Here is a 27,425-nt window from a genome sequence, read left to right as displayed (position 1 = left end):
ATTAAATTCCATTTGCCATTTCCTGGCCCATTCGCCCAGCCTATCTAGATCCTTCTGTAGACTCTCCACACCCTCCGCAGCCTCAAATCCTTTTCTGTGCTTGTTTGCATGCTGTGGTAGTGGGAAAATCTGATTGGAAGATTCAAACATGGAATTGTGGAAAATATGGGTTTGGGAGGTGATGCCATGTTCACACATCTGTAGAATCAGAGAATGGTTACAGAACAGAAGAAGGCCATTTGGCCTGTCATGTCAGTGATGGCTCTCTGCAGGGTAACTCACCTAGTATCTCTCCCTGCCTCATCTCTGTAACCCTGCCAAGAAGAAAAGGATGTTATCTGCATGGGTTTCCTCTGGGTGCTCCAATTTCCTCCCAGATGTGCAGGTTAGGTGGATCGGCCAAGCTAAATTGCCCCTCAGTGTCTCAAGATGTATAAGTTAGGAGCATTAATGGGGGAAATACATGGGGTTACGGGGATAGGGTGTGGGCCCAGGTAAGGTGCTATGAAGAGTCAGTGTAGACTTGATGGGCCAAATGGCCTCCTCCTGTACTGTAGGGGTTCTATGAAGATAGGGTTGTAGTTAGCAAGGACAGAAGAGGATTTTTTTTTCAAAGGATGTTGATGCTAGTGTTTTGGACAGGAAGGGGGCAGAATCAAATGAGAGGGAACCATTTGCAATGTCAGCTTACCTGAATGCCAGGTGATATCAGGAAGTTTCACCCAGTATATTCAGCAGTTGTTTTTCATATTCATGCTGCAACCTTTATTAAATGAATATACAGGACATCCCAGGGATGATCAGAAGATGTATCTTCTGTGTTAAAGATTGTTTGTGCAATGATCGAGAATGCTGAACTCATTACAACCTAATTTTTGCCCTCTCATATTTTAAAATAACGGCTCAATAAATTCACAGATAAAAGTTCCTCACATACTCAAGCTCCACAGAGATCAGCAGTTTAACAGCGTGGATTTGAAAGCAAGAGGTGGGTTTTCAGGGCAAGGTAAGCACAGAGGAAGCATGAGGGAAGGAGACAAACTGGGGAAAATGCTTGTTCTGAGCCAGGCAGAGTCCAGAGCATTTTTTTATTCCTTTAATTCTTAGACTACAGATTCAAAAATTATATTTTAGTTTTGGTGTAAAGTTCCTCCCTGTAGTCATTACAGGGTTAAAGAGTGGTTGTCAGAGTTTTAGCAAATCTATATTTTCACGTTCAACATTTTTGAACATCTTGTTCAAATATTTGAAAAATGTTGCTTGCTTCTGAAACCAGCGTCACTCCTGATTGTTATCAATTCTTAAACCCATGGATGTCGTAGTTCAATGATAATGAGAAACGGATTTAACTGAAAGCATCCTTTCACCCAAATTGGCTCTACATTATCATCTGGTCTGTGTGGAAAATACACAGTACAAATAACCTAATGACCCATAACTTAATGCAAATGCTACAAGCAACAAACTGAGTTATACTGGGGACAAATACTCAATCGATCTGTCGAGGGTTTACATGACAAATAGTTCACTGATCTGAACTTAACTTACATGAGATAAATTGATTGACTGCACTTGAGTATCCGTGACTTACATTTTAGTCAAAGTTTTGAAACTTTATAATGAGGTTGCAACAACATGAAAAGTTCACCAGACTGATTCCCGGAATGGTAGGACTGACACATGAAGAGAGATTGGATCGACTGAGCTTGTACTCACTGGATTTTCGAAGAATGAGAGGGGATCTCATAGAAACATATAAAATCCTGATGGGATTGGACAGGCTAGATGCGGGAAGAACGTTACCGATGTTGGGGAAGTGCAGAATTAGGGGTCACAGTCTAAAGATTAGGGGTAAGTCATTCAGGACTGAGATGAGGAAGAACTTCTTCACTCAGAGAGTTGGGAACCTGTGGAATTCTCTCCCACAGAAAGCTGTTGGGGCCGGTTCATTAGATATGTTCAAGAGGGAGCTGGGGATGGTCCTTGTGGCTAAAGGAATCAAGGGGTCTGGAGAGAAAGTGGGAGCAGGATGCTGAAAGCTCGTGATCAACCATGATCATATTGAATGGTGGTGCAGGCTCGAAGGGCTGAACGGCCTCCTCCTGCATCGATTTTCAATGTTTCCAAAATGTTTTTCTTCAACCAGTTGAAAAACAATGGAAGATTTTCAGAAAATAATAAAATCTTATATTCTGAAAATACATTTTGGATCCCAGTCAATATCGGGGTCACACGATTTACAATTAGTGAGGTTAGATCATAATGCCATTGTTTTCTATTTTAAGAACAGATGCTATGTGGTGTTTCATAATCTTCAAATAAACTGCCTGACATTATTCATTCTGACTCTGTGGAGCTCGAGTATTTGAGGAACTTTTATCTGTGAATTCATTGAGCCGTTAATTTTTGCCCTCGCATAGTTTAAAATAGGTTGTAACGAGTTCAGCATTCTCGAACATTGCACACACAACATTTAACACAAAAGACACATCTTCTGATCATCCCTGGGATGTCGTGTATATTCATTAAATAAAGGTTGCAGCATGAACATGAAAAACAACTGCTGAATATACACAACAGACTGGGTGGAACTTCCTGATGTGAGGAGGATCCTTTATTGTTTTTTGTGCTGTTAGTTATGTTTCTCATTTATTCAGAAATGAATCAGAATCAATGGTTATATTTGCAAGGGTGTTGTATATCTTGGATATATCATAAAATGAATAAAATCAAACTAATTTACTGGAACTGAAACATGTTACTGACTGCTTAAAAGAGCAGCATCATTTTGATAGGTAAGAGAGTGTACATTAATGCACATCCATGGAAATCACATTTTGGACAACTTGCTTTGTTGCTTGTTGCTACAAAAGCCTTGAACTCCAAGGCTATGAGTATAATGGCATTCAATGTTGCTCAAGACATAAGACCAATTCTCTGAGTTTTTAAAGACTAGATTCACCCTAAGCATCAAGATTAAAATCTCCTCTCTCTGTTAGTGAAGAGTCTGAGAATCTCAATCCTGCGCCACTAACCTTGGTACAGGATACTAAATTGTCACCCTTTTGCAGTTATGGGTTTTAATTACTGCAGGTCATTATTGGGTGTTTCATTCAGCACATGGTGCACCTGATCTGGAAATAACTAGCCATGAGCAGTTCTGCATGCACTGGAAAATTAGATATTTTCCAATCTCTGAATTGTTAGCCACAAACTTCATCCCATCAAAATGATTGGCCAGAATTCTTCAGCCATTCTTGTCCCTCTGCCACTGCCGGTGAGGATGGAGAATTTGGCATTCAGCCAAATTTCATTCGTAGCAGCGAGACTGGAGAAACTGGCCAAACAGCTTCTGAATCTTCACATTAGAAGTATTTACTAATTATTTATCTAGGTATTAAGTATGGCAATCCCAACTAACATTCAGAACTTTAGCTGCGCCTTAGTGTCGTCCAACTTTACAGAAGTAACCTTTCTTCAGGAAAACATGGCAAACAAACTGCTACATACTTTATTTATGTATTGTACTTCTGTGTATTTATGTATTCAAGTACACACAGTCTATATTGTGTACTAATTAAACATATCTTAATGAGGGTATTTTATAATTTGAAAAATCCCCCAGTTTGTGTAACTGAATTGGAAAAGAAAATCCAGGTTTTTTTCTTTCTGAAACTCTCTTGGCAATGGCTTCTGTCCAGAAGATTTAAAAAAGCTCAAATTTAAGCCAGGAAAATTCCAGCACAAAATGTTTCTCTGGGGATTTTTAATTTTCATGGAAAAGAAATGTCAAAAGTCTTTCCTGAAGAAAGCCTGAGTTTTGGGCACTGCACTATTAGGGGGACTGAAGTATAAACATAACTTGTCCTCGATAATTAACAATCTTTCCTGCAACATTTTGACTGTATAGTTTTTAACTAATGAGCTGGAGTCCTGGAGTTTTGAAGTTTGATTTGCTGATTAGTTAAAGTTTAGAGTGAAAGTTTTAGTCAGTGAAATAGGTTCCTGTAAATGCAGCAACTCAGTAATGCTTGCACTGGTAAGCAACACACTGCCCAAGTCTGAGTAAAGCATCAATTTGCAGTTGATTTTCATTTTGCAGATAGTGACCTAGATTTAGGGCACCCTCTCTGAGGGCGGGGGGGGGGGGGGGGGGGGGGGGGTGGTGGGGTGGGGGTGGGGGGAGGGGTGCGAGTGTGCATTACTTAACTGTGCAGAGTTGGGAAAGTCCTGTTTGGCAGTGGCTCCTCTGGGCTATCTTGTTGTTGGCAGCGTCCAGTCGGTCTCTGAGGATCTCTGGTAACTTGGGAAGGTGATAATCCTGGATATAGCTATGCCAATGTCAACTCAATTCAGAGTGAGTCTACTTTAATTTTTGGTCATAAAGACATCATTGGATTCCTAATTACCAAACTCAGATGGTGTAATGCACATTCTACACTCACATTTTACACTCCTTATACACCTGTGACTGCGTGGCCAAATTCCCCTTCAACTCCATTTTCGAGTTTGCTGATGACACCGTGGTGGTGGGTCAGACCACAAACAGACAGAATGGAGGAAAGTGATAAACAATCCAGTGAACTGGTGCGATGACAATAATCTCTCCCTCAATGTCAACAAAACAAAGGAGATAGTCACTGATTCCAAACATGCTGCCATCAGACTTTTGAATGGACTTACCATTATTTAAGCTGATCTTTCTTTACATCTTACCTGTAACTGCAACATTATTTTCTGCACCCTCTCCTTTCCTTCTCCCCTATGTACTCTATGAATGTTATGTTTTGTCCATATAGCACACAAGATATCTTTCACTGTATCTCAATATATGTGACAATAACAAATCAAATCAAATTAAATCAAAAACATTTTAGAGAGGTTTTTAGGGATGTCTCTACAGTGCCTGAACTAAAATGGTAAGAGGTTCATAATGTATTGATAAAATGCTGAATCTCTAAATTTTAGACTTTTGTATCTGTTTTTCAACTGCAGAACAGACACCAATTTCTCTGACTGAAAACAAAATATTAAATGATGTAAATTGAATACCTATAATGATGAACTCCTAAAATTACTTATTCCACAAACATAACTAATATAATAAATCTTAACTGGAGCTGAGGAAGGGGTGGAAAGGTAGAGGACCTGAAAATACATGGCTGCTCTTGTACATCCCCAAGAAACTAGTTCATAACCAGTAATGGTCAGAAAACCTGTGTGACCTTCTTACAAGAGGAACAGAATATTATTTGGGAATCTTTGAAAATGGAACAGAAACAACTTGGAAGATAATGGACGTGGAAATGTGGAAAAAAATGAAGAACAAAAGCAATTGTTTCAAATTTACCATTAAACATAAGATGTAATGTGTAGAGTCTTGAAGCTATGATGTCAAGCTATGTTTAATGTAGTATATGCTGCTACAATTTCACTAAGAGAGTTAATGGAATTGATTCCTTGTTTGTAAATGAAGATTTTACCATTTGCCATGTATTCAGTGATGATATAAATTGGTTCTTCAGTGACCACAGCATTGAGTTTCACCAGCTTGTGATGTTGAAGGGTCTTCATCAAGTTGGCTTCTGCTAGGAAAGCCTCAGGAGACATACTTCCAGTCTTTAGACACTTGATAGCGACTTTGGTATAGTCGTTATAGTAACCTGCCAATAAAAGGAAAAACAATTGTAAATCAGTGAATATGCAACATATACAAATTCTTGTCAAAATACAACTCATTCAAGACCAGATGGTTATAATATCTCATTTATTGCAAAATGTAAATTTCCATCAAGTTGGCAGCAAAAGCAACTAGAGTTTGGGCATTTAGATGGGATTAAGTGGGAGTTCAGGTGTTTCTCACCTGTCAGTGCAGACTTGATGCACTGGATGGTTCTATGGTATTTTGGCCTGTTTTCTTATTGCCAGAGTTAATGGTCATTTCAGTCAATCCTGGGTGGCAGCATACAACTTTTTAAACCTTAAACAAGCCTTGTCATTGGGGATCCTGGTAAGGAACCTGGGGAACAGTTTTCACTACTTCTAGTTCAGCAAAGACTAAATGCAGGGTTAATCCGCCTACAATGAGAATACCTGCCGCAGACACTGGGGTGCCAGAGCCGCTGACAGAAGCAGTCACTTGAGGCTTTAAATTTGCCATCACTTTACTCCAGTTAGTGGTTCTGCTGTCCAATGGGGATGTCATATGGAGTCAGCAGTTTTACTTTAAAAGCAGGGGTTCTAATGTTCCACTGTGCACCTGCAGACACATGACTGCACACTGGGCTTCCTTTCATTTTAAATTTTAGCAGTTATTGGGCCTGGTTTCCTACTCCAATACCCACCCCCTCCAACCATGGACCTCTTCAAACTTAATTTATGCACAATTTGTCAATCCTACCATTAGTGTGCTCTCTGCACCTGGGATGATGCCTACACATGACACTAAATTAACCACGGAACATTCCACGTGCTCAGCAGAGTGCATTTCAGGCAAGCATTGCACCCATTTTTAACCATTCTGAGGTAAATTGCACCTTTCTCCGAATTCATGACTTTTACTACCAGAACTATTCATAGTCATTGAAGGGAGTGAATTTGACCAAAGTCGTCAGTGGAACCAGCCATTAAATTAGAATCAGATTACAGAAATTCTATTACAGATCAGGAAGGGTCAAAAGCTGCAAGTTTTTAGGTGTACAGATCACCAACAATCTGTCCTGATCCCCCCCCATGCCAACACTATAGCTAAGAAAGCCCACCAATGCCTCTAGTTTCTCAGAAGACTAAGGAAATTTGGCATGTCAGTTACGATTTTTACAGATGCACCATAGAAAGCAATCTTTCTGGTTGTATCACGGCTTGGTATGACTCCTACTCTGCTCAAGACCGCAAGAAACTACAAAAGATCATGAATGTAGCCCAGTCCATCACACAAGCCAGCCTCCCATCCATGGACTCTGACTACACTTCCTGCTGCCTCAGCAAAGCAGCCAGCATAATTAAGGACCTTACCTACCCCAGACATTCTCTCTTCCACCTTCTTCCATCGGGAAAAAGATACAAAAGCCTGAGGTCAAGTACCATCTGACTCAAGAACAACTTCTTCCCTGCTGCTGTAGACTTTTGAATGGACTTACCTCACATTAAGTTGATTTTTCTTTACACTCTAGCTATGACTGTAACACTACATTTTGCACTCTTGTCCTTTCCTTCTCTATGAATGGTATGCTTTGTCTGTATAGTGCGCAAGAAGCAATACTTTTAACTGTAAACTAATACATGTGATAATAATATATCAAATCAAATTAAAAATACCAAAATGCCATTTTAACATTTGGTTATTCTATTGGTGATGTGGAGATGCTGGTGTTGGACTGGGGTAAACACAGTAAGAAGTCTCAGAACACCAGGTTAAAGTCCAACAGGTTTATTTAGTAGCAAAAGCCCTTAGCTTTCGGAGCGCTGCTCTTCCTGACGAAGCCACATGTATGTTTCCTTTTTAAGCCATATGTATGTTTTTAACATAAGCAAGGTTCACAGCTCACATCTGAAAATCTCACATTGTTGACAGCTCAGCTCAATTGGAATATATAATTTCTATGAGCGCTTTGGTAATGTCCCCATTATCTTCGCGCTGGGATTTGGACGCTTAAAGTAGCAGCTACATGTGCTAATTCTGTTATTTCATCCATAAACCAAGTGCATATTTTTCCAGTTTCATGCAAGCAGTGAAGGTGTTAGGCAGGATGTATATGATAAGATCAAACATCCGTTACCCTACCCATGAGCGCTTCTGCAACTCAGTCGAGTGGTTTTATTTATTCAAATTCATCATATTTCACCACAGTAATCTGATTTACCCATGAATTCTGTCAGTAGAACAGAAACTAGCCTGCATTTATCTATTGTTTTATGTGGAGTCTATATTTCATTGAAATCTTAGCTTTTGTTCTGTATTTAAGGGTTTTTCAATTCAAAATTTAACTGATGCACTTTGATGTTAATGCAGTCAGAAGCACCTATTCCAAAATCAGTTCGATGTGTTAATGTTATCCCAGCCTGTACTGGATTGGTTGAATCCCACAATATAGTTGCCCAATTGTGCTCTTTGCAGATTCCCTTTGCTATTTGATTTCTGATGTTTGGTAATCTATAATACAAAGAATTGAAGAATCTCTCTTCCTATTCTAAATTCCATTGATTCTGTTTTAACACATGTCACTACAGCTCACTCTGTGATAGAATTCTTTATGTATATCGCCCTCATTATCTCCTGAATACTTCTACAGTTAGTAACATTATTCTCATCCAGTCTTGAAGCACTTCACCATTAAGTGTGTTTTATAATATCTATACATTACAAAGGATATTATTTTGCCATATGATGGATGCGCGGAAGAATGAAGCCCTAAAAGGAAAAATAATTGGGGGAAATGCAATCAGGCAGAAACAGTGTGACTGCTGTGGGTAACTGCACAGCTGAAGATATGATATAGCTGGTTCCCTTTAGCTGGTGGTTCACACAGACTGTCAAATTTCCCAATGGATTTCGCAACAGTGTTGAAAAGGTAGGAATGCAATAGTGTGAATATCAAATTGGGAGTTTAGCTGTCCCAGGACTTGAACTCTGTGTTTATATTTTATGTATAAGTTATTTGAATTCAGTCCATGTTAACGATGTATGTAGCTATTATTCCCAATTTCACACAGAGAAACACATGGTGATCATTACAGTGAAGCCTTTCAACCCATATCAAAAGAAAGAAGCTGTCATTTGCATCTCCACGTACCCATCCAAACCTCTCCAAACTGCCCTGAACCCAACCTCTCCACCAGCTTCAGCGACTCTCGTGAGACCTCCCATTCATCATGCCACCAGGGTTTCTGTGGTTTCTGAGTCTGGCAAGGCTTTTTCAAACACTGGCATAAACCATCCGTGTTATCTGCAACAGAGAAAATCAGTTCAGAAATCCAACAAGCTGTGCTTTGACAATTTCAACAGTTAACAAAACATCATTGCAAATGGGTCTCAGTCCCCAGAGTTAATTTTACTCCTGTGTTGGATCATTGCTCATGTGAACTGAATGAGCAACAGACCCAGAGGTTGTGCAGAAAGCCAGACCAGCACAATTTTAATGACCGAACTTCATTTTAAAAAAAACTGTCTCCTCCGCAAAATCCTAGCTAACGGACAGGAGTGGGAATTGAGCTGGGAGCCAGATGTCACTGTTGTCCCAAAGGAACAGTCCCTTGGATAAAGTTTGTGCTGGGGGTGGGGGGCTGGTTGGGTTTGAGGGATGTATAGTTGTTGGTCAGGGAAGGAAGAGACAAGGCTATATCCTGAGGTGGGGTGGAACCAGAGAACTTCTGACCATTCCATGGACCGTCACTGTTTCAGCACTGCTGGGAGTTGGGTCCATAAAGGCCTTCATTATCCCTGACAATTATGATCTCCGTCATTTAATTGGGCCACAACTTTTAGAGGAGCTAAAGTCGGCAAAAAAAATCAGCAGGTGACAATCGTGGGATCCCAAAACAGCGAAAGACCATTCAGTGCATTGTGACTGTGCTAGCTTGCTGAAGGAGAAATTTGCCTAGTACCACTCCTCTGTCTTCTCCCTGTAGCCCTGTACATTCTTCTTTTCAGATAACAATCCAATTCCCTCTTGAAAAGGCAGTACATTCCAAATCCAAACCACTCGCTGTGTGAAAAAGCTTTTCCTCATGTTGCTATTGCTTCGTTTGCCAATTAAATCTGTGCCCTCTCATTTTCAATTCTTTCACCAATGGGAACAGTTTTTTCCTATTTATTCTGCCCAGTCTTCTCCTGTTATTGAACATCTCTATCAAATATCTTCTCAACCTCCTCCTCTCCAAGGGAAACAATCCCAGATTCTCCAAATTATCCGCGTAATTGAGGTTCCTCATCCCTCTCGGAAATCCTTTTTGCACCCCCAGTGCTTTCACATCTTTCTAGAACCCAGAACAAGACATAATACTCCAGTTGAGGCTGAGCTAGTGTTTTATACAAGTTTAACATAGCCTCTTTGCTTTTGTACTCTATGCCCCTATCACTAAAACACAGGATACTGTAAGCTCAACCAACCTATGCTGCCTCCTTCAATGATTTATGCATACATACAGCCAGATCCCTCTGCTCTTGCACTCCTTTTAGAAATGCACCTTTTGATCTTTTTTTGTCTCTCCATGTTCTTCATACCAAACCGAATCACTTCATATTTTCTGCAGTAAATTTCCTCTGCACCTGTTTGCCCATCCCAGCAACTTGTCACAGTTCACAATACTTCCAGGTTTTATGTAGACTGCAAGTATTGAAATTGTACCACCTTGTTTCTGCCAGTGAATGCAGACTGACCAATCCCAGCAGACAGGGCACAGTTATTCAGTTAATTGACACGGAGATATTTTCACTACAGCTAGGGCTTAGTGCTGTGAAAACAGCTGTTAGAAAACACATAGAAACCCAAAAAACTTCAAATGTCCTCTTCTGACCAAGCTCATAATTTGTACAATTGGTTTCCATGTGTGATTTGTTAAGAGTATAGCTGTCCAGCCTAGTAGTGGACTTACATGAATAATGGTTCACCAGCTCGTGGAGAGTATTGAAGGTTATCCGTGGAGATATGTAGTAGCCTCCCTTATCTAAGGAGCGAATCTTATAGTGCTTCACCACGTCTCCTTGTTGTGAATCAAAGTCTCTCACAGACAGGGAATAAGAACCTGCATTCATAAGAAACATGTGTGTTAAAACACAATACATGAACTTTGCTTTCTGCTACTAATTATCAGTAATAAAACAATAGAATAGATTTGAGCATTTCATTCACCTCCGAAGCTTCTCTGTTAGGGTCCTGTATGAACTTGGATATCTTCAGTTTTTAGTGGACAAGAGTCCACGACACAAAATTAAGGTGATCTTATTGAAACATAAGAGTTCCTGAGGGGATTTGATGAGGTAAATACTGAAATGATTCTTTGTGAGAGTAACTAGAGCTCAGGGGGCACGGCTCAAAAATAAGGAGGACTCCTATTTAAGACAGGGACAAGGACTTGTTTCTGTGGAATTCTCTTCTCCGGGGCGCATTTGTTTAGATTCTTGATTGACAGGGAAGTCAAATGAGGACAGACAGGGAAAAGGAGTTGAGGGCAGATCAGCCGCGATCTTATCAAATGGGGGAGTAGGGTCAACGGGCCTATTCCTGCTCCTGATTTGTATATTCATTGTGTGATCATTTTACTCCATTGGCTATTTTTCTCAAGAAAATGAGACTGGATGGTAAACGGAACTAATTCACATTGGAGACTTGGGAAAAGACACGATCTTGGGTTGATAAGAGAGACCTTTCCCCTGCATCAAACTGCATGTCCCATATTAACCTGAGAGGGTTTACTTCAATTCAGCAAAAAGATTCTCTCTTGATATAAAGGCTGATTCTGATACAGACTTTCCAACATCAATGACAATTACCCATTCTGTGGAAAAAGCCTCATGGCACATCACAGGAATGTGATGAAGCAAGATTGGACATGAGCTATGAAAAGTGATATCAGGGTAGATTCAAAAGAGCGAAGAAATATATTTGAAGGAGTGCCTGAAAGGAGGAAAGACCGATAGAGAGAGGGAGATTTATCTGGGGAATTCCAGAAATTGTGGCCCAGATAGCTGAAGGCATAGCACCAAGCTGCAACAAGTTAGTTGCTGCATTATTTGTTTAATTATAATGCTACGTATATAACAACAGGGCTGATTTTCATGGTCCCCACTTTGCACTTGACTTATTATCCCATCCAAATCAGACAATTAACATTTGCAACACAGGCTTAATGGTTGAGAAAACTGTAAAGAGGCTGTTCCTTCCTCAGCCAAGGTCAGGAGCAGGGCTCTGAAAGCTCGTGATTCCAAATAAACCTGTTGGACTTTAACCTGGCATTGCGAGACTTCTTACTATGCCCACCCCAGTCCAACGCCAGCATCTCCACATCAAGAAGCAACTGAGGAAGGGAAAGAAGTGAAACTTTGGGTCAGGCCACCAGCTTCAGCACCTTCTGGCCATTTTGGACCCTCTAATTTGGGAGAGTCAGAAGTTCGAGACAGCTGCCAGCTTCTCCAGGTGTCCTTTGAAATGGGTGCCTTATTAATAAAGCACTGGAAACATCTTGTCCTGCTTCACTTAAACAAGAAGATGTCAACTATGTCAATGCAGGTCCAAGCTCAGATAAAAACTTGTCATGTTGAGCAAGCCACAGAATTTCAGGACAATGCAACAGCGATCATATGTTTCTCACCCTATTTCCTGTCAATTACAATCTGGGACACCTCAGGCACTAAAGACAGGAAAATCCGGTCAAATATGTTTATTTAATCGCATTTGGTAAGGAATAAACAACTCAAATGTATTGTATTAACTGTTGGGTTAAGAGAAAAATGTCAGGACAGCTGCTTTATTTCTATTGCTGTACTGAATATATCTAATAATATACAAAAGCAAATAATTGAAAAACTGCAGCCAAATAAAAACCTCAGTAACAATAAAACCTGAAAATAGGTTCAGGTTTCAAGAAATTGAAACACAGCAAAATGCTGCGGATGCTGAAAATTTGAAATAAAACAGCAAATTCTGGAAAAACTCAGCACTCGAGGAGAGAAAAGCAGAATGAATGTTTGAGATCGATGACCTTTTAATTTTCCATCTTTATTCTAATTGTAGATATTGAACCTCAAAGAAATATGGAGATGTGTTGGACAACACTTTCTCATTTTGCCGTTGTCTCTCTATTTGTACAGTAATAAAAATCAGTGACAAGTTTCATTCTTGGAACGATTATTTTAAGTTTGTTCTGGAACCTCTTCCAGAATTGGACAAGAATGAAACAGCGACAATGACCAATCTTAAAAGTGATTTATTATTTTTTGGGAAGCTGAAAGTTGCACCAGTTATTGAAGGTGGCAGGACAGGATGAGAAAGTGGTTAATGGAGGATATGGAATCATGGGCTTTATACATAGAGGCTTTTGGAGTGATCTCCTCCCTGCGTTTGCTGTCCTTGTGAATGTCAGCCAGGCCTCAAGATCCGGAAGCCACATTTCTCACGGTTTTGGATCTTCCCCATCCCTTGCTGGTGACCAGAATGAGTGTGAACCTGTTTTACATTTGTATATTTAAATCTTATTAACCTCTCCCCAGCCATGTCTTGACTGTTGCCATACATCACCTTAGCACGGTTTACAACAAGTTCAGACAGTGGGGAGAGGGGTGGGTGCAGAAGTGGCCAATGAATGGTGGTGGGGGAGATAAGCGACTGATAATCAGGGGCTGGGCGAGAGGGACGGGGCCAATGGTTGGCGCAGGGTGGGGGCGTCAGGTTGTGGGAAAAGAAGGGGCCAATGATTGGGGAGTAGGAGGGGCGTACCCTGAGACCTCTGTGGTGGGTTAGGGTTATGATTATATAGGTTATGACGGGCACACCCTTTTTCATGTTGGTTGTCTAATCCGTGTGCTGCCGGGTTTTGACAGTGTGGTAAGGCCCTTCCCTGTGTGATGGTGAGAAACACGCTCTCCTGATTTTTTTTGGCTGAGCGTTGTAAGATCTGAAGAGTAAACCAAATAGTTTTTCTGGAGAGAAACAGGACAGTTTTCTCATTGGGAAAAAAACACTCTACCATTTTCTGGTAAGATTTAGCCCATAGAATTCAAAAGCAAGAACGTTACAATAAATTGGAATAAAACACTGGTTTAGCCTCAGCTGAAGCATTGTATCAGATCTGAGTGTCACAGTGTAAGGGAGGATGTGAAGGTATTGGAGGGAGTGGTTGCAAGGTATGGATAGATTGCAGAAGCTGGAGCTGTTTTCCTTAGAGAAAAGAAAGTTAAGGGGGAATTTGATAGAGATGCTCAAAATTGTGAGGGATGTAGACAGAGTGGATAGAGAGAAAGATGGGGATAAGGTGATTAGTGAAGGAAGTAAGGAAAATCATCCTTACACAGTGAAGTGCGGACCTGAAATGCACTGCCTGGGAGTTTGGTGGAAGCAGATTCAGTCGAGATTTTTAAAAAGGGAATTAGACAACTATCTGAAGAAGAAGAATTTGCAAGGCTATAGGGAAAAGGTGGGGGCAGGATGGGAACTACTCGAGCAGAGAGCCAGCACAGACGCAATGGACTGAAAGGCCCTGAATCGTGCTGTAACTGTTCTATGATACTTTGAAGTTTAAATCTTACTTCTGTGTTGGTGTGATAGCCACAGGGTTAATCAAGCAGGTTAAACCTGGTATTTTAGTTATCCGTAGTTGATCACATGGATAATTTACGATTGCTCAATAATCAAAAGGCTAATCCAAAACCAAGCTTGTAATGTTCTTCAGTCTATGTGTAAAGATGCAATCTAATAGTTATTACATCTCTAAGAAAAGTACATTTTCAGAGAATGAATGACCTCAGCAATTCATCTTATAGAACCTACCTTTGGTGGTCTCACTTTCTCGGATTAAGTAGGAACCTTGTGTGTTGCCAGCTGTTAAAAGTTGTCGTTCGGCCTCTTTCCGGCCTAATTCTTTAAAGAACCATCTAGAAAGATGAAAACATTAACTATTAGTCAAAGATGAAATGCATCATTAGGATTAGGGAGACGAATACCAATAATAGGTAAACATAATGCCCACAAAATATTTCTGAACTCATTAGTCTGATAAAAGCAGGGAATAAAGGTACAGATTATAAAGAAAGGGATAATATTTACATTAAAAAGTTTAAAATATGAAAGGACTCATGTCAGCATCACACATGGTTTAAACATTCAATAACAGTGGGTGCAATTCTGTTATAGTCTCATTTAACTCATAAGACCATAGGAAATAGGAACAAGAGTAGGCCATCTAGCCCCTTGAGCTTGCTCCACCATTCAATAAGATCAAGATTGATCTAACATTCCTCACGTCCACTTTTCTGCCATTTCCCTGTAACCCTTGATTCCCTTACGGATCAAAAATCTATCTCTCCCAGCCCTAAACATACACAAGGACTCTGTCCCCAGAGCTCCCTGTTCCAAAGACTCACAACCCTCTGAGAGAAGAAATTCCTCCTTATCTCATTGTTAAATTGGTGCCCCTTTATTCTGAGGCAATGCCCTCTGGTCCCAGACTCTCCCATGAAGGGAAACATCCTCTCAGCATTTATCCTGTCAAACCCTTTAAAAATCCAATATATTTCAATGAGATCACCTCTCATTCTTCTAAGTTCCAATCAGTAGAATCCCAACCTGATTAACCTTTCCTCATAAAACAATCCCTCCATTCCAGGGACCATCCCAGTGAACCTTCTCTGAGCCACCTCCAATGAAATAATATCTTTCCTTAAATAAGGGCCCAAGACTGCTCCCAGTGCTCCAGATGTGGTCTACGTAAGAACATAAGAACATAAGAAATAGGAGCAGGAGTAGGCCATCTAGCCCTTCGAGCCTGCCCCGCCATTCAATAAGATCATGGCTGATCTGAAGTGGATCAGTTCCACTTTCCTGCTCTCTCCCCATAACCCTTAATTCCACTGTCTATCAGAAACCTATCTACCAGCACCCTGCACAGTTGCAGCAAGACTTCCCAATTCTTATATTCCAAACCCCTTGAAATAAGGGCCAACATTCCCTTACCCTTCCTGATTACCTGCTGTACCTGTGTGCTAGCTTTATGTACTTCACAAGCCCCATCTAGTCTTCTCTGTGTTGCATATTTCTGCAGTTTTTCTCCATTTAAATAATATTCTGTTCTTTTGTTCTTCCTTCCAAAATGAACAACTTCACATTTTCCCACATTATCCTTCATTTGCCAACTTTTTACTCACTTACTTACCCCATCAGTATCTCTTTGTAACCTGTATCCCTCTCACAACTTATCTTTCCACATATTTTTGTGTCATCTGCAAATTTGGCTACAGTACATTCACTTCCTGTCTCCAAGTCATTAATATATATTGTCAACAGTTGTGAACAAAGAACAAAGAACCCAGCATGGGAAACAGGCCCTTCGGCCCAACGAGCCCGTGCCGCCGCATCGCCCTACACCTATTTTACCCTGCATGTCTACGAATGGGACCCTACTCAGTCAGATTCAGGGAAGAAATAGTGTCAATTTGGTGGAAACCGGTTAGCCTAAGAGCACATCTTTGGGGTGTGGGAGGAAACCGGAGCGCCCGGAGGAAACCCACGCAACCACAGGGAGAATGCGCAAACTCCCACAGACACAGGCCCAAATCCATGTATCTGCACAGCTAGCAGTGCTAGTCACTGAGCTGTTGTGGCGCCCGTCTATCGGTCCAGGATCAAGCACACACACCGACACGAAGTACTAGGCCACTCCTGGACTTCCAAGAGCAGCCCACGCACAACCCGCCGTGTGCATGCCCCTCGCTTGACACGAGGTGGACCTCCACCTGTGGAATAAAGACAAAACATATTAATCATACAGCCTGCCCTTCCGGTGTCTCCCGAGGTTTAACCCTATTTAATAGCCCCTACCATATCCCTCCATTCTCGTTTCACTCATGTGCCTATCTAACTGCATCTTAAACGAGTCCAACGTTCCTGCCTCCACCACCCTACTCGGTAGCGCATTCCAGACCCCCACAACTCTCTGCGTAAAGAACCTTCCTCTTACCTCCAAATTATACCTCCCCCCCCCTCACCCTTAAGTGATGACCTCTCGTGTTCGTACCCAGTCTAGGGAGCAGTCTCTCACTATTAACTCTATCTATTCCCTTCAGTATCTTATATACCTCTATCATGTCCCCTCTCAATCTCCGTCTTTCCAAGGAGAATAGCCCCAGTCTCTTCAGTCTCTCCTCGTAACCCAGTCCCCTCATGCCAGGCAACATCCTGGTAAACCTCCTCTGCACCCTTTCCAGAGACTCCACGTCCTTCCGGTAATAAGGTGACCAGAACTGGACGCAGTACTCCAAATGTGGTCTAACCAACGTTCTGTATAACTGAAGCATTAGACGGCAGCTTTTATACCCTAAGCCCCTTCCTATAAAGGCTAACATCCCATAAGCCTTCCTAACAACGTTCTCCACTTGTGACGCAACCTTCATGGATTTGTGAACCTGCACTCCCAGGTCCCTCTGTATGTCTATACTCCTAATCGGCCTACCTTTTATCACATAGCTCCTCTCTGCATTATTCCGTCCAAAATGCATCACCTCGCATTTGTCAGGATTAAATGCCATCTGCCACCTATCTGCCCACTGCACCAACCTATCTATATCCTGTTGTATCACCTGACAATCCAGTTCCGTACCCGCCAACCCTGCCATCTTGGTGTCATCAGCAAACTTGCTGATCACACCACCTACGCCCTCTTCTAAGTCATTTATGTAGACTACAAAGAGGAGAGGTCCCAGTACCGAGCCCTGCGGCACACCACTGGTCACTGGCCTCCAGCCCGACAAGGTACCCTCCACAACTACCCTCTGTCTCCTATTTCCCAGCCAGTTCTCAATCCACCTAGCTACCTGGCCTCGTATCCCATGCGCCTTAACCTTTTCTACCAGCCTACCGTGAGGGACTTTGTCAAACGCCTTACTGAAATCCATATAGATGACATCAACGGCTCTCCCATCGTCAACCGTTTTTGTCACCTCCTCAAAGAATTCCACCAGATTCGTAAGGCAAGACCTCCCTCTAACAAAGCCATGTTGCGTATCCCTAATCAGATCGCAACGCTCCAAATGCTCATACATCCTACCCCTAAGTATTTTTTCCATTAATTTCCCTACCACCGACGTCAAACTCACCGGCCTATAATTCCCAGGGTTATCCCTACTACCTTTTTTGAACAACGGGACCACATTTGCTACCCTCCAGTCTTCTGGGACCTCACCTGTGTCCAAAGAAGAGACAAAGATGTGCGCCAGAGGCCCAGCAATTTCATCTTTTGCCTCCCTAAGCAGCCTGGGATAAATACCATCAGGCCCCGGAGCTTTATCCGTCCTTACGCTACCTAAAAGCCCTAGCACTTCCTCTCTCGTAATAACTATATCCTGCAACTGAACCTCCGCTCCCTCCAAGAGACCGCACGATTCCGAACCCCTCTCCTTCGTGAATACCGACGCAAAGTATTCATTCAGGAGCTCCCCCATTCCCTCCGACTCAATACACAACTCTCCACTCTTGTCCCTAAGAGGACCAATTTTCCCTCTAACTACTCTCTTGCCTCTAATATAGGAATAAAATGCCTTAGGATTATCCTTAATCCTACCAGCCAAAGCCATCTCATGCCCTCTCTTTGCCCTTCTAATTCCCCTTTTTAGCTCCCTCCTACTCTCTCTATATTCCTCCAGCGCACACTCCGTACCCATTTGTTTTGACCTAACATACGCCTCCCTCTTCTTCCTGACCAAGTCTTCAATATCCCCCGTAATCCACGGCTCTCTAATCCTACCTTTCCCATCCTTTCGCTTAACCGGAACATACCTCCCCTGCAACCATTTCATTTTGTCCCTAAAAGCCTCCCACTTGCCAACTGTGGACTTGCCAGCTAACAGTCCCTCCCAGTCAGTTTGCTGCAGCTCCCTCCTAATCCTGCTATAGCTCGCCTTTCCCCAGTTCAGCACACTCCCGTTCGGACGGCACTCGTCCCTTTCCATTTTTATCCTAAAGTAGACGGACTTGTGGTCACTGTTCGCCACATGTTCGCCTACCTCTACCTCACCCACCTGCCCCGGCTCGTTTCCCAACACTAAATCCAGTATAGCTCCTCCCCTAGTCGGGCTAGTTACATACTGTTCTAGCGACCCTTCCATAACACATTTCACAAACTCCTCTCCCTCCGTACCCCCAGCTCTAGGCCCCCTCCAATTCACTCCGGGAAAATTAAAATCACCAACCACTCTATTCTTCCTGCACCTGTCCAAAATGCCCCTGCAAATTCCCTCCTCCACTGACTTTGGGCTATTGGGTGGCCTATAGTACACCCCTAGCAATGTGATCTCTCCCTTTTTATTCCTCAACTCCACCCACAGCGACTCAATCCCTATCTCTTCCATATCGCCCTACCTCTGCACTACTGTGATGTTTTCCTTGACTAACAGTGCCACCCCTCCACCTCTCTTCAACCCTCCTCTGTCACACCTAAAACACCTATACCCAGGAACATTCAGCTGCCAGTCCTGCCCTTCCCGTAACCACGTCTCCGTTACAGCCACCACATCTAACTGCCTCACAAACATCAAGGCCCTAAGCTCATCCGTTTTCCCTGCCACACTCCTAGCATTGAAACAGACACAGTTCAACCCACAAGTGTCCCTCGGAACCACCTTCTCCCTTATAATTTTCCTTTCACCCGTCTCTCTCCCAGCCACCTCCCCACCCCCCCTCCCTATTAGTTTAAATCATTCCTGAACACCCCAGCTAACCTCCCCGCTAAGACACTAGTCCCCCTCCCGTTCAAATCCTCCCCACCCCTCCTGTACAATTGCCCTTCTCTCCTAAACACCTCCCAGTGATTCACATAAGTAAACCCCTCTACCCTACACCAGTCCCTCAACCATGCATTCAACTGCATGATCTCGTCATTCTTAGCCCTGCTCGTACTGGGCAGCAACCCAGACAGTTGTGGTGCCAGTACTGATCCCAAAGGAACCCCAATGATTACAGGTCACCAACCACTCACTGTTTCCAGTCCATTAGCCAACTCTCTATCCCTGCCCGTGTACTAACTCCAACACCATGGGCTCTTATCCTATGACTTAACCTTTTCTGAGGGACCTTGTCAATTACCACCTGTGATTACACTCAGAGAAACTCAGCAGAAGAAAATAGAGTCAAAACAAAACCAGAAAATGTTGGAAAAACTCAGCAGGTCTGGCAGCATCTGTGGACAGAGAAACAGAGTTAATGTTTTGACTCCAATACGATTCTTGTTTGGGACACAGAAATCAAAACTCCACATTGGATCTTAAAATGTTCATCGGAATTCTACTGCCCCACCTGCCATGGAATGGGAGCGGGCGAGGGGCAGACAACAGAAATGCCTGTTGACCTCGGGTGGGAATTTCTGGTCTTGCTGGAGCGAAGCTGTACAATGCCGACCGTTAACTCTGTTTCTCACTGCGCAGACACCGTCCGACTGCTGGAATTTCTGGCTTTTTATGTTTTTATTTCAGGTTTCCAGCATCCACAGTATTTTGCTTTTATAATCGTGTCACTGGACCAGTTTACATCGATTCTTTACACTGTGTTATTTGACTGATTGTGGAGGGGCTCTCAGCTGAATATTAGTTAATGGAGCTCACTAGTGTGACACAAAGCACTCAGGAGATCCTTTCATTCAGCCGGCTGTGTGTGGGAGATCCTGGGTACCAGCAACAATAGGCGCTACTAGGTACTGTAGTCGACTTGGGTACAAACAGCACTGGACACTATGAGTACTCAATCTTCCAAACTGTAATTACTTGCACACAAGGAGAAACAGACGTGTAGCCCTCTGCAGTGTTTCTGAAGTAACAAACAAACAACTTGATGATTATAACTAATTACAGCAAATCAGAAACAAGGAATTTTTCTAATCCTTAATTTGCATACATATTCACTAATCATACCCTAGCTTTTCACCCTTTCTTTATTTGATGAAAAATTGTCTCCTGCTAATCGTTCATTTACATAGCCTGTCCCCATATCCTGCCCTTGGTATTCGGTTATGGAAAAATCTGATTTTTCTCATCCTCTGGTAAAGGCCAAAAACAGAATGTTTACAGGAGTTATGCAGGCAAAGATTAGCTGTTCATGCTAAATACACAAGCACTGATCCCACTGATGGCCTGATAAGCATTTTTCATTGCTTGACAGAGATCTGTGGGCAAATTTAGCCCATATTTATAACAATTTAACTTCCACAACCGACTGAAGGATTACTGCCACACTTGTACCGGGCTGGAAGGGGATGGAAAAGGTGGGAAGAGGGGATTGAAGAGGACGGGGGTGGGGTTCGGCACAGGGAAAGGCAAACCAGCCGTACAGAGGGAAATATTGCAATCTCATTTCAATAAAATATATTTCTGGAGAATCTTGTTAAGAGGGAAGAGGAGAATGTTTTTTCTACCAGAACTTTCTGCCTTAGAAGTCGGTGGAGGCAGGATCACTGAATATGTTTAAGACTAAGGTAGATAGAGTCTTGTTAGGTAAGGAAATCAAAGATTACAGGGTAGATGGGAATGTGGAATTCGAATACAAACAGATTAGTCATGATCTTATTGGATGATGGAACAGGCTCGAGGGGTCAAATGGTCTACTTAAGTTCCTACTTGTATGTTTGTAAAGGGATTTTAGTTCAAACTGCTAAACGTCAAATTTAGAACTGATATCAGAGTCTACCTTTTCAATTGAAGAAAGAATGAGAATTGACTCCCAGATATGGAAGTGGAACCATAAACCTTGGAGTCATTGGGAATTATTGAATGATGCAGTGGGAGGGGGCTTTGGGTCTTTCAGGATGGATAAGGTGACCTCCCTTGTCCATATGATCAAATATTTCAAGAAGTTCAAATATCGAGGTGTGCTATTATAGCTTTATATGTTTAATTGTCTCAGGAACAGTTTACTGGTTAAATTAAGTCAAAGACATGTCTAAAATCAAGTTTAGGATTTTTCATTTTGAAATTAATTCCAATGTCTTAATAAAACAATCCTTTCCATTCTAAACATGTTTCATTCATTCATTGGTGGGACATGGGCATCGCTGGCTGGCCAGCACTTATTGTCCACCCTAGTCACTTGAGGTTAGGTAAGAATCAACACATTGCTGTGGATCTGGAGTCACGTGCAGGCCAGACTGGGTAAGGACGGCAGATTTCCTTCCCAAAAGGACATTAATGAACCAGATGGGTTTTTCCTAACAATATTTTCATGGTCATCAGTAGATTCTTAATTCGGATTTTTTTCTAAATTGAATTCAAATTCCACCATCAGCCATGACAGGATTCGAACCTGAGTCCCCAGAACATTAGCCAACTTTCTAGATTAGTAGTCGAGCAATAATAGCACTAGGCCATCACCTCCCCTCTTGTCTGTCATGCGTTTCCCTCAGTATAAATTAATGAAGGTTTTTATGCTCAAATGAATATTTTGTGGTCTGAGTAAATGAATCTGAACTGTCCAATCCCAACTCAGGTCTGAGTTCAGATCAAATTCTGGCAAAACAGCAAAACATCTGGAAGCTTGTTCATAAATGTTATGAAAGCAGATGTTTGGGAATGAGAATGTCATACTGCAGCTGCTGAGGGAAATGGGAGAAATCCTTTCATTTCACCTGACAGGTCATCCCTGGAAATGTGTGGAAAGATTCCCACAGCTTTAGTTCATACCTTCACAAACACAACCTGGAAGTAGAATTGGAATAAATGAGATAGAACATCAGAGAAAGCATCCTTACGGTTCAATCTCCAGCGTGTGGGCACGTGCCACAAAGTTGAATGGGATGTATCCTTCTTCTCCTGTCGCCAAAGACTGGGCTTTCCACCAGTCCCCCTCCCTATCCAAAACAAATCACATCTGTTATTTTGCCTTGGATCACACTGATAAATTAAAACAAAAAAGGCAGAACAAAAGTCATCAACCTGCTCCTAAATCTCTTCACAATCCCTGAGGAGATTTGCTGCAGCAATGTTTTCAGATCTCCAATTACCTCCAATCCCCGCATTATCCCAGAACTGGAACAATTGGCAAATAGACTCACCGGATGAACCTGGACAGACCAAACACTGTTCCCAGAGGAAGAGTTAGCTGTGAAAATTCCATTCTTTGGAATCACCCCTATCCCTTTTCTCCCTAATGTCAATGGCTTTGTAGGGGGCATGTGGAGCCTCACCCTCATAAAGCAATGCTGGTCTAAACTCCAGAACAGTCAAGGATTGTCAGGATTAATACTTTCCCACACAGTGGTTAGCACCATTGCCTCAAGCCACCAGGGACCTGGGTAATTCCCAGCTTGGGTCACCGTCTGTGTGAAGTTTGCATGTTCTCCCCATGTCTGTGTGGGTTTATTCTGGGTGCTTTGGTTTCCTTGCACAGTCCAAAGATGTGTGGGTTAGGTGGATTGGCCATGCTAAATTGTCCCTTAGTTTTGGTGGCACTAGCTAGGGTAAATGCATGGGGTTATGGGGATAGGGTCTGGGTGGGATTGTGGTCATTGCAGGTTCAAAGGACTGAATGGTTATGATTCTAAGAACTTAGCAAAGCTCTCAATTTAGATAAAGTTTTATTTTATTTTAAATAATTGAACAACAATTTGGCTTACAGCAAGTTTAGGGAAAATTGCTTCCTCTAACATTTGATTTTTCCTGTATGATTCAGCTAAGTGTTTTTCCCATAAAAAAATCCAAAGACATCAGGTTATGAAACATTGTCAAACAGATAACTTGTCTCAGTAAATTCCTGCCACACCATGGCAAATATTGCAACAACAGGAAACAGAAATCTTCTTCCTGTTTGTCTTCAATGGTCTGAAAATTTTGGTTAGAAATGTTTTGACAGTGCAATTGATCGGAAAACTCATTTTTTTACATTGATGAAGCAAATGATTGAGATGCTTGTGTTTTTGGTTGTGAATATATCTTGATACCAGATCTTGGCAGCTCAGTGGCACAGTGTTTAGCACGGCTGCCTCACAGCACCAGGGACCCAGATTTGATTCCCAGCTTAGGTCACTGTCTATGCGGAGCCTGCACATTCTCCTCATGTCTGTGTGGGTTTCCTGTCACAATTCAAAAGATGTGCAGGTTAGGTGCATTGTCCATGCTAAATTCTCTGTCAGTGTACCCGAACAGGTGCTGGAGGGGATTTTCACAGTAACTTCATTGCAGTGTTAATGTAAGTCTACATGTTGACACTAATAAATAAATTTTAGTCTTAAATTTAAATCTGGCTGGGTGCCATGTGAAATAATCTCCAAGATTGCATCACAATGTGACATCTAAAAATATTCTGACAAACCCAGGAAAAAATATTTTTGTGCATCTTAAATTTAAAGTGAGTATGAATGTACACTTTGCAGTGTATTCAGTAATGTCTATTCCTGATGTGAGAGGAGGAAGATGCAATTTTTGAAATCATGGGCTGACTGGCCGAGGGCGGGAAAATGGGGAAGTAAAAATATTGTGTAAACGCCTTTCAGGGGCAGGTGATTGACCACCAGTATGAGATCAGTTGTTTGCAGTCAAAGTAACAGTCAGGGGTTGGGTTACAAAAGAAACGATTATCGCTGATCATATAACTGGTACAAAAGAAACGATTATCGCTGATCATATAACTGGTACAAAAGAAACAATTATCACTGGTCATATAACTGGTACAAAAGAAACAATTATCACTGGTCATATAACTGGTACAAAAGAAACGATTATCGCTGGCCGTATAAGAAAAAGAACTGGTACAAAAGAAACGATTATCGCTGACCGTATAACTAAATAAGTTTAAGATAAGGAAGCGCGGGAACCAATGGGAAAGAGAAAGGAAGTACGGGAACCAATGGGAAAAGAGAAAGGAAGTACGGGAACCAATGGGAAAAGAGAAAGGAAGTACGGGGACCAATGGGAAAAGAGAAGGAAAGGCGGGACATATGATGAACTCGCGAATGCATATAAGGTGTAATCATGTATTGTAAGGGTGTGTGTACCTACGGGACCACACCCGTTCTTGCAAGATCGAATAAAACTGACATAGGGAAACTCATCCGTGTCTTTGATTTCGAACGGGGTTAAGGGGACCTGAAGTGAAATCGTGCCTCCAGAGGTGTCTCCTTAAAGAGGGTTGTCGCCGGTGGAAACCTAACAGTGATAACTAAGCCGGTCGAGCGTCCACCCCTCCAGGACTGGGTCAGTTGCTTGGGTGTACTCCATACAAACTGACTGGCCTCAGACTGGGAGCCGTTCTCACTTCCTACACTGATGTTACTGAGTTAACCTTTTTATACTGGCTAGTGGGTGCTGCTGCGTCGTTGGACAGTGAAAAGCTGTGGTGACAAAACGGAAGTAGGACGTGTCTATTTGTTCTATATTGGTTTCAGAGAGCACACAGTTAGTTAACATTAGGCACTTATGCTTGTTGAACATTGGTGAATAGAAACAAAATGTCCTGAATTTTACTGCAGTTCAGGAAGCTGACGCGAGGATGCAAAGTGGGTACTGAGCCCACACTTGCTGATGATGAGGCAAGCTCAGTGATTTTACCACAAGGAGCCTTCTCCAGAAATGGATGGTAGGTAGACTCCCAAAGGTGCTGGCAGACAGAAGGACAGCAGCGCAGACAGGAAAGGTTAGCCTTACTGAGGAGGGAGGTATCTCCAGGTATGTAAATTAAAAATGGAGGCCCAGGATCTAACTTGGAGCCCCTCTAGGGGGGATTTTTAGTGCCTTCCCTGTCTGACCCCCTGTCTGGGCCATAGAGACTGGCTATGATGCCAACCCAGAGTGCTGCTGGGTGGCCACCTCCATCAACCTGGAGGCCTCCCAATGTGGCAGAGGGCACGCTGTCATCAACAAAATGTTGGCTGCTCTGTTAAAAGACCTTAATTGGGTTTTTAACTGTGCAAATCAGTTGCCTGCGTCTCTGGAACGGGCAGCCAATCTACCTCGCAGCCTGCCTGCCACTGAGAAAATTCTCCAGTGATGGAACTTTGCTGGGGTTCCATTCTGATGTGTTTCCTTCCCCACTGTGGTACTACACCCCCCTGCCCGCCAGACCTCCATTCCCACCACCAGGGGCCAGTAAGCCTCTGCTCAATATCTCTCTGTTGCAGCGGTTAATGGAGTTTTGGTGGTTCGCTTTCCTCCATTTATCAGCTTCGATTTTCTGCAGGTTTTTCTCGGACTTCACCAAGTCTGACTCCAATTCCCAGGGACTTACCTTGTGAGAACTTTCAGCTGGTCACCTTCTTTGAAATCTAAATCATCCTGATGTTTTTTCTCATAGTTGTACAGAGCCACAAATATATCATCACCTGGAAAAAAAAAATTAGTTTACTTTACACCAATAATGAAAATTAGCTTGGATTTTGGGTAAAGTTATTTTTTGTGATACACACATGGGGCAAACATAACATCTCACTCCCACTCTGTACAGCCTTGTTCGGAGAATTCAGGATCATTTTATGCACTAAATATTCTTAAAGTAAGCAATTAGAGTAACAAAGTAAAGTGGGAATTGAATGATGATTAAGTTGGAATGGGGAGGGATGGAGAATATGATACACCTTGTGTATGATTCACAATTATCCCCTAGAGGGATGCAAATAGACTGAGCATGATGCTCTCCAACAAAAGGAGGAAAGACAATTTAATGTGTGACTCAGCCAGCTGTATTTATGATGGTAGAGGGACTATTAATTTGTCCAGGGTTTCACATTAGGTAGAACAGCTGTGTATACACCCCGTAGCAATGGCACATAAATCTTGTACAAATTATAGGAATATCCTACACATTCCGCATAAATAGTGGGATTGTTCTTGGATATTAATGGCTTGAACTTGGGGATACAGAGTGCGACTTTAAAATTGGCAGCTGATGCGGAACTTGGGGATGCCAGAAGTGGTGTGGAAGACTGTAATAAACTTTGAAAGGACACTGACAGGCTGGCACACGGGCAAAAACATGGCAGATGTATTCAACACAGAAAAATGTGAGGTGGTGAGTTTTGGCAGGAAGATTGAGAAGAAAGGACACCTGTTCAATGTTAAAGGGGGTACAAGAGGAGAGAGAGACCTGGGTGCAAAAATTCTCAAAGGTGGTCGGACAGATTAATGAAGCAGTTAACGAAGGATAGGGATCCTAGATTTTATAAACTGAGGTTAAAACTTGTGTTCAAAAATGTTTGCTGGTTTTGAGTCATGTCCATTGTACAAACACTAAATTAAATGATCCAAATAAATTAAATTAAATGATTGATTAAAATCAGGGGTAAAAATCCCGCAGTCTGAATCTTTATTATCCAATTTTCTCTAAGGAGAATATCCTTCAATAAAATACTGTCGGGGAACAGAGATAGAGCATTATAACAATGCAGTCATACAGAAAGTGAGCCATTCATTCAGTTCAGAGATCTCACTAATGAGCTCTGATTTGAGTAAGGAAGCAGCCTTCTATCTCAACTTACCCACAAAGGGCGAAGATGGTGGAGACTGAACTTCATAGGACACCAGGGGATCCCGTATTTCAGGATAGTTCTACAAGACAAGCAGATAAGAGTGATATCCAGCTGTATGGCACTTTAACACCAAAATAATAAGATAGAAAATTAAAGCTATCCTTTCATTGCTCCTCTCCTGTCAGAACATGAAGTAAATATCAACACATGGCTAGCTTACATTTAACAGGCTTGTATGGTGATGAACTTTATTTTATTAATTTTATTTATAGCCACTGGTA

The 27,425-nt window shown here is 42.2% G+C and overlaps 1 protein-coding gene across 2 annotated transcripts in view; it reads right to left on the bottom strand.

Annotated features, from left to right (window-relative positions):
* LOC145358011 (proto-oncogene tyrosine-protein kinase LCK-like) overlaps nucleotides 1–27,425 on the bottom strand; it is a 109,543-nt gene that overhangs the window by 37,364 nt on the left and 44,754 nt on the right. For both annotated transcript variants that reach the window (XM_080211689.1, XM_080211690.1), the window contains exons 3-9: nucleotides 27,154–27,223; nucleotides 25,908–26,001; nucleotides 22,438–22,536; nucleotides 14,484–14,587; nucleotides 10,594–10,743; nucleotides 8,793–8,945; nucleotides 5,484–5,663 (exon numbers count right to left, since the gene is read on the bottom strand). In XM_080211689.1, the coding sequence (XP_080067815.1) occupies nucleotides 5,484–5,663; nucleotides 8,793–8,945; nucleotides 10,594–10,743; nucleotides 14,484–14,587; nucleotides 22,438–22,536; nucleotides 25,908–26,001; nucleotides 27,154–27,223 (850 nt within the window). The remainder of the gene's footprint in view (nucleotides 1–5,483; nucleotides 5,664–8,792; nucleotides 8,946–10,593; nucleotides 10,744–14,483; nucleotides 14,588–22,437; nucleotides 22,537–25,907; nucleotides 26,002–27,153; nucleotides 27,224–27,425) is intronic.

This window comes from Carcharhinus amblyrhynchos, chromosome 24, assembly GCF_965287045.1.
Source record: "Carcharhinus amblyrhynchos chromosome 24, sCarAmb.v2.hapA, whole genome shotgun sequence".
Classification (NCBI taxonomy): Eukaryota; Metazoa; Chordata; class Chondrichthyes; order Carcharhiniformes; family Carcharhinidae; genus Carcharhinus; species Carcharhinus amblyrhynchos.
This window is presented reverse-complemented; position numbering and strand designations above follow the sequence as displayed.